Consider the following 7,500-nt stretch of genomic DNA (forward strand, 5'->3'; position numbering starts at 1 on the left):
TTAATTAAACTTTGCTTTGTTTTCAAGTAACAGTAATTTTCCCAGATATTGTGAATTTCACTTATAAATTTTTAGTTTGATAATAAATTTTTGTATTTAAAATTTTTATAAGTGTTTTCTTTCAAGTACTTAGACTTCTGAAATCAGGGAAATACTTAGACTTTTAAAGTTGTTGATGGAGTGATGTCCTGTAATTGATTTAATTACTTACAAGATTACCTCACACCTGTTTTGATGAACTTAGTCTGATTTTCTGCAATACTGCTAAGTTGTTTAAGGGATCACTGTTGCCTTTAGAGTATTCAGTCGTTTAGTACCTGTGATGAAGGTTCAGGTGTCTGACTGTTGTGAGGTACTCATTTAATGATTGGTTAGTGTTGTAACCAGATACTTGGCACTTCATCACAAGTATTAATGGTGCCCAGAGACCCGGGAAAGCAGATTTCATTATCACTCTAGTATATACTGGTGGTGTTAGAGATAAACTTTGTTAGGAGAGTGACCATATAGTTTTGTTTTGCATTTATTGTACTGAATTGTAAGTTGATAACTTAGAGGAAAATGGCTCAGTTCAAGGTTCAGGAATTTTTAGCAGCCCCTTCCTTCCAAGTGTTATCTGAAACCACTCTGACTAGGGAACAGTGGAACGCTATAGCAGTGACACGTGGTGAACATGTGTCTACTAGTATGGTAAAGGCACAAATAAGATGTATTGCTATGGAATCATTGGTAAACTCTGGTAGAATAACTGATGAAGATGAGTTAGAATTGGCTCAAGAGTTGTTGAATGTAGCATGTGCTGATCTTATAAATAAGCAAGAAGAAAAGAAAGAGAAAAGTGATACAGAGTTAGAGCTTAGACGCAATAAAGAAGAAGAGAATATAATTAAGCTGAAAATGCAAGCTGAAAGAGAAAGAGAGGACAGAGAGAAAAGAGAAAGAGAAGAAGAAAAAGCAGCAGAGGAGGAAAGAGAAAGGATAAAAGAGGAAAGAGAAGTCGCAAGACATGAAAGGGAGAGCTAGATCCACAATACCTGTGACACCGTCTAACACTAACCAAGGTAATCAAGACCCTGTATTTGATGTAGTAAGAGTACAGAAGTTAATCCCTAAGTTTCCTGAAGAAGCTCCAGATGAGGTTTTTGATCACTTTGAGAAAGTGGCTTCAGGTATGGGATGGCCAGAAGATAAATGGTCGGGTTTGCTACTAAGTGTCTTAATTGGTAAAGGGAGAAGTGCTTATCTAGCCTTAACAGCTGATCAGTGTAAAGACTACAAGGTACTTAAACACAGTGTGCTACAAGTTTACCAGATGACCCCAAAGTACTACAATGAAAGATTCAGAAATTTAAGAAAAGATGAGAAGGGAACCTTCTTCGATTATGCGTACAAAGTGAGAAAGTGTTTTAAACGTTGGTTAGAAGTTGCTAAAGTTAAATCTTTTGATGAGTTAGAAGAATTACTTGTTCTTGAACAGTATCTTAGGGGAATTCCTGAACATATAAGAGCCTATTTGAGAGAGAGAGAGGTTAAGAAACTTGACAAAGCTGCTACACTGAGTGAACATTCCAATATAATTAGTAGCAAACATAATTACAATGTCAAGTACCAGAATCAACAACTCCCAGGTTTTAAGTCTCATCCAAATTTCATGAACAAATTTAATGGGAAACATACAAGTGATACGACCAAGAGTACACAAGGTAATACACCTCAGCAAGCTAATGTGAAATCCTCATCTAATTTTTCAAGACGGTTACAGAAATTTAATGTTGTCTGTTTCAAGTGTGGTAGAGAAGGACACTCCAGTCAAGAGTGTTACCGGAATCAACAGCAGTCAAAGCCAGTTGGTCAAGTAATGAAAGGTGACCAAGTGAAACAAAAGAATCAAGCTCCAGAGAAGACTGAAACTGAACAAGTTGAATGTTTAGCAACCAGTGGAAATGTAACCTCAAGCAGTGAGTGGCTTAGCTGTGTGGAGGCTTTTAAGCCATATTTCTATGAGGGTATGCTGTCAACTCAAGGAGGAAGTGTGCAGGTACCAGTCAAGATATTACATGATATAGGGAGTAACCATAGTACGTGGTGCTCACCCTCATTTGGAGAAGAGTCTCACAGGAGATTCAGTTATTTTGAAGGGTATAGGAGGAGAGGAAGTAACTCCTATATGCTGCTTACACCTGTCATGTGAATTGGTGTCAGGGAATGTTGATTTTGCTGTAAAGGACTCACTGGCTGTGGAAGGTGTACATGTTCTGTTGGGGAATGAAGTTGGTGGTGTGTCATTTATTCCTTGTCCTGTAGTGACAGACAAACCATTGAGGATTAGTCCTAAGGTAGAGTTGGAGAAGAATAACCCACACCTGTTGCCTAGTTGTATAACTACCAGAAGTATAAGAGGACTACGACTACAAGTGAAGAAACTGAGGATTTACACTCCCAAGAAGGATCAAATGAAGGATCTTTGTGCTTAGAAGAGTTGTTCCAGGGAAGTGATGTTTCCCTTAGTGCTGACCAAGAAGAGATTTCCCATGAAGAAGAAGACGGCGATGAAAAAGAAGAACCTGTTGTTCCTGAAGAGACTCCGAGTAGTCAAAGTGCTCCTGAAGTTGGTCAAGTGACAAGAGAGAAGCTAATGGACTTGCAGAAGAAGGATGCATTGCTAGCTGATTTGTTCTTCAGAGTTGACAATTGAGAAGAGATACAACAAACTCCTACCTGTTATTATTTGAAGGAAGGTTTGCTGATGAGGAAGTATAGACCTACAGATATACCAGGAGATGCTGTATGGGGCGAATATCATCAAATTTTGATTCCATATCCATTGAGAAAGCAAGTGGTAGCAGTATCTCATGAGTCTGGACATATGGGAATCAGGAAGACTGTGGAGAAGATCATGAAATATTTTTTCAGGCCTGGACGTCACAAAAATGTTAGCAGGTTCTGTCGTGAGTGTCATACCTGCCAGATAGCTGGAAAACTGAATGAAACCATCAAGAAAGCCCCCTGCAACCTATAGAAGTTAGAGGAGAACCCTTTAGCAAAGTTATTATAGACATAGTTGGACCGCTGCTGAAGACAAAGAAAGGAAATGAGTATTTGTTAACATTAATTTGTCCTGTGACAAGATATCCAGAGGCAATCCCTTTTAGAAACATACCTACCAAGATAGTTGCTGAAAAACTTGTGGAGTTTTTCTCAAAGTTTGGTATACCAGAAATAGTACAAGGTGATACAGGAAAAAACTTTACTTCAAAGTTATTCCAGGATGTGATGAATTTGTTAGGCATGAAACAGCAGTTATACACTGCTTATCATCCAGAAACTTAAGGTGCCTTGGAAAGGTTCCACCAGACATTGAAAAGTATTCTGACAAAGTATTGTTCTGAGTGAGGAAGAGAATGGGATGTTGGTTTACCATTAATGTTGTTTGAAGTTAGGAGTGCTTATCAAGAAAGTATGGGATGTTCACCTAATGAGATAATTTTTGGCAGAGAAGTGAGAGGACCGTTGAAGATTCTCGCAGAAAATTGGGAAGAAAATCAAGAGGAAAGCCAAGGAGAATATGTGAAGAACTTAAGGAAAAGGTTGAAAGAGATTAGAAAATTCTCTTTAAAAAATTTGAAAGTGAGTCAAGAGAAAATGAAAAGAAGATATGATGCTAAGACTAAGCTAAGAAGTTTTAGTGTTGGTCAACAAGTGTTAGTGTTCTTACCTGTCAAGAGATTTCCCCTCACTAATAAATTTCAAGGTCCTTACAAGATAATCCTGAAGTTGAGTGATAGAACTTATGTGATTGAAACACCAGAAAGAAGAAGACGACAAAGGAAGATACATGTGAACCTCTTGAAACCTTATTTCTCAGAAACTAAAACTGAAACTGTGTCAATAACACAAACAACTTCATCTACAGAAGACGATGATGGTTACGAATTGGGAGCTGAAAGCAAGATGAATAATTCTGCAATTTTGGAAAATTTAGAGGACAAACTGAAACACCTGAGTGTTGAACAAGGTGAAGACTTAGGTGAAGTGATTAGAAGTTTCCCAGAAATTTTTGCAGATGTACCTAAGAGTACTGATCTGACCGAGCATGAGATCAAGATTCAAGAAAATGGAAAACCATTTAAGCAAAGAGCCTATCGTTTATCACCTTATCATTGAGATGTTTTGAAGAAAGAAGTAGAGTATTTGCTGCAACATGGATTAGCAGAGCCCAGTTCAAGTCACTTCAGTTCTCCATGTGTGTTAGTGAAGAAACCTGATGGTTCATTTAGGATGTGTACTGATTATAGGAAACTGAATTCCATCAGTGTGGCTGACAATTATCCTTTGCCTCTTATAGATCAGTTACTTGATAATATAGGACAAGCCAAGTTCGTTTCCAAGATAGACTTGTTGAAAGGCTATTATCAAATTCCCTTACGTCATATTAGAAGCTTCTAGAAAGATTGCATCATCTTTTGCTTGCCCAAAACATTTTGTGCAAATTCCACTGTACAGCTTCCGTAAGAAAGGAAGAGTCATTCTGACTTAGAACCGCATTGCGTTTAGGTCTCTCTCTCTCTCTCTCTCTTCTCTCTCTCTCTCTCTCTCTCTCTCTCTCTCTCCCACACCATACTTGACATTACATTAACGTAATGTAAATTGGCCACTCGTAACTTTTAGATTTTTTATTTCTTAGAGTTATTTAGTATTATTTAGTGCGTATTGTGTAATCTGAACAAACATTGTACAAGTGTGTAACGGCGCCTTATCTGTTTTTTAAATATTGTGAATTGGTGAAATTTTTTTAACAAGCTGCAGCAGAAAGAAAATTGGTACCAAGGTAAAGTGTTACTCTAAGTGTATTAGTTGCAACTAATAGTTACAATGGTTTGGTGAAAATTTAAATTTTTACACATTGCAAATTTTTGTGTTTCTTTCATTTTTCTTATTGAAGTGATTGTGTGCATTTATCCATTTTTTACTATTGAAGTTTGTGTTTTTATTTTATATTCTGTGTGATTAGTGCTTTTTACAATTTTGATATTTTTCATATTTTTCTGTGTTTTCATTTGCATTCACAATTTGATTGACTTATTTGTTTTCATTAATTAATCGTTGCACATTTAATTGAATTTAATTTGTGAATTAATTTGCATTTACTTAGAATTCTTTTCAAGTTTAAGTGTTGTTTAGCACTTGTGAATTAATTTCCAAATTTTAATTATTGCCTAACACTTCTGAATTTTGATTGAATTAATTTTCTTGAATTTTGTGATAAATTCATTTTGATTTAATTTTACTTGATTAATTCAAGAATTAATTTCTCTGATACCTTGAATTTCACTTATAAATTTTGAGTTTGATAATAAATTTTTGTATTCAACATTTTTATAAGTGTTTTCTTTTTCACCAGTATAAGTAGATAATTGTATGATTTGTTTAGGTAGAAACATAGAGTGGTAATTGAGTTTTTTTCTTTCAATTTACTTGAAGTGAGTTAGAACCAGGAAAGTACTTAGACTTCTGAAATCAGGGAAATACTTAGACTCATTTAATGATTGGTAAGTGTAGTAACCAGATACTTGGCACTTGGTCTAAGTATGTTGAATCTAAAGGATTGTTAGCTGATAGTCACTAGGTATATAGGAAGCACCGATACTTATTCCATATGAACAGGTTTCAACTTCTGAATATATATATTATATATATATATTATACCTATAGTAATATATATATATATATATAATTATATACGTATATGCATATATATATATACGTATATATATATATATATATATGTATATATGTATATCATATATTATACGTGTATATATATCTATATATATATATATATTAATATAATTTTATATATATATATATTATATATTACCTTTTAACAATATATATATATATATATTTATATATATATATTTTGTATAGGTATCCATCTCCCAAAAGGAGGAGGGAGTAAAAAAAAATATGCATATAGGTAGTCCAGCTTAGTAGCATTATGACAACTAAATTAATATAAATATTAACTACACCATTTAATTCATACACAGAAGCTGACACCAAGATACCGCAACAGAGCTTAAAGGCCAAAACTCACAATGAGTATTTCGTGTGATGCCGCACACTTGCGTCCATTTGATGTCCTGAGAGAATTTAAGGACATCGTTGTTGCAGTTCCCTTTGCTATCAGGTCCCACGAGATTGACTTCCGTGACATCTAACCTGCAGGAAGGAACAGAACGCAAGACGTAGATAAGTATTATCTTATCACAGCTGGTAAATGAGAAAACAAAGAATCTTGTAATTTAAAAATAAGACCATCATTAATATAAGATAATAGTTAAGGAATATGAAAAAAATAAATTCCGCACATTCATTTGTGAGTGGTTCCCGAAAAAGCCTCTCTCAGTCTCAGATGATCAGATCAATGAGATTAGCAGACCATTACCTAAGACCATTCGGTTACCCAAAGCTCTGATCATGATGCCTTTGGAGTGTGATCTGTTTATGCTGGTTATGATGTAAATGATAATAACCCATGCATTTAAGGTCATGCTCACTTAAGTTATGATTTTGGAGGTTTTTCGAATAACTAATATCATCAAATGGGTTCAACCTGGTATCCTTCCTTGCTTGGCCTCAATCTTGAGCTGTACTCTGTCAATCTATTTAAACTTTAACCTGATCTAAAGAAGATATCTGGATGAGATCTCCCATATCACTAAGATTCAATTTCTATTTTGACTTTAGATAATTTTTCTCATCTATGGTGCTTGTGGCATACCTAAACAAACAAGCTAAGGAACCTCTGATGTTCTGCTTAGATTTTAAGGAAACTACAAGGTTCTGTAAGTACTGTAACCTATTTTCAAGAGCATGAATGTACAGGGATTGTGTAGATGTGAGAAAGCAGTTTAGTCTAGCCGTAATTTGACGATAAAAGTTTGAAATCTCGTGCTACCTCTCCCCTCAGCCATTTTATGGAGGCTTGTGCATGCCAGGGGCAATAGCAACACATCGCGTCCTTGACAACATTGCTCGAGTTCTAAGCATTAGGCCTAGTGCTGAAATTGAAGGAAAATGCCTACCTGTGACAGTGTGGAGTCAGTGACAGCATTATCACAATACCAGTTAAGCAAACTTACGAACCCTCAGTTAAAAAAAGTTTTAAGCACAATGAATTTAATGCAATAAGAGGGGATCGCTCAACCCGATTGGACGAAGCTTACAAAAGTTTTTAGAAGCAGTTGCTGCAAGAGTAAGAAGCAGAAATATTGTATTAACTAGGTTATCTGAGAACAGCGACGAGATCGGACATAACGATACTGCCAATACTAAGAAGGTGATCTAGACAACTGGCTATGCAGACGACATATTCACCAACTGTATTATGGTTCGTCCCAGCAGAATGAGAACGGCCGCGAGCTCACGATTTTATGGGTAACTCAAACAAACTAGCACATGTCCATATGTTCTGTATATTTACATTTATTGGGGTAT

The 7,500-nt window shown here is 35.6% G+C and overlaps 1 protein-coding gene across 1 annotated transcript in view; it reads right to left on the bottom strand.

Moving 5' to 3' along the window:
- LOC135215742 (uncharacterized) overlaps positions 1-7,500 on the bottom strand; it is a 32,614-nt gene that overhangs the window by 5,240 nt on the left and 19,874 nt on the right. Inside the window, exon 4 of the mRNA XM_064250697.1 lies at positions 6,098-6,222. Within this exon, the coding sequence (XP_064106767.1) occupies positions 6,098-6,222 (125 nt within the window). The remainder of the gene's footprint in view (positions 1-6,097; positions 6,223-7,500) is intronic.

Source organism: Macrobrachium nipponense, chromosome 5 (genome assembly GCF_015104395.2).
Source record: "Macrobrachium nipponense isolate FS-2020 chromosome 5, ASM1510439v2, whole genome shotgun sequence".
NCBI classification, from domain to species: domain Eukaryota; kingdom Metazoa; phylum Arthropoda; class Malacostraca; order Decapoda; family Palaemonidae; genus Macrobrachium; species Macrobrachium nipponense.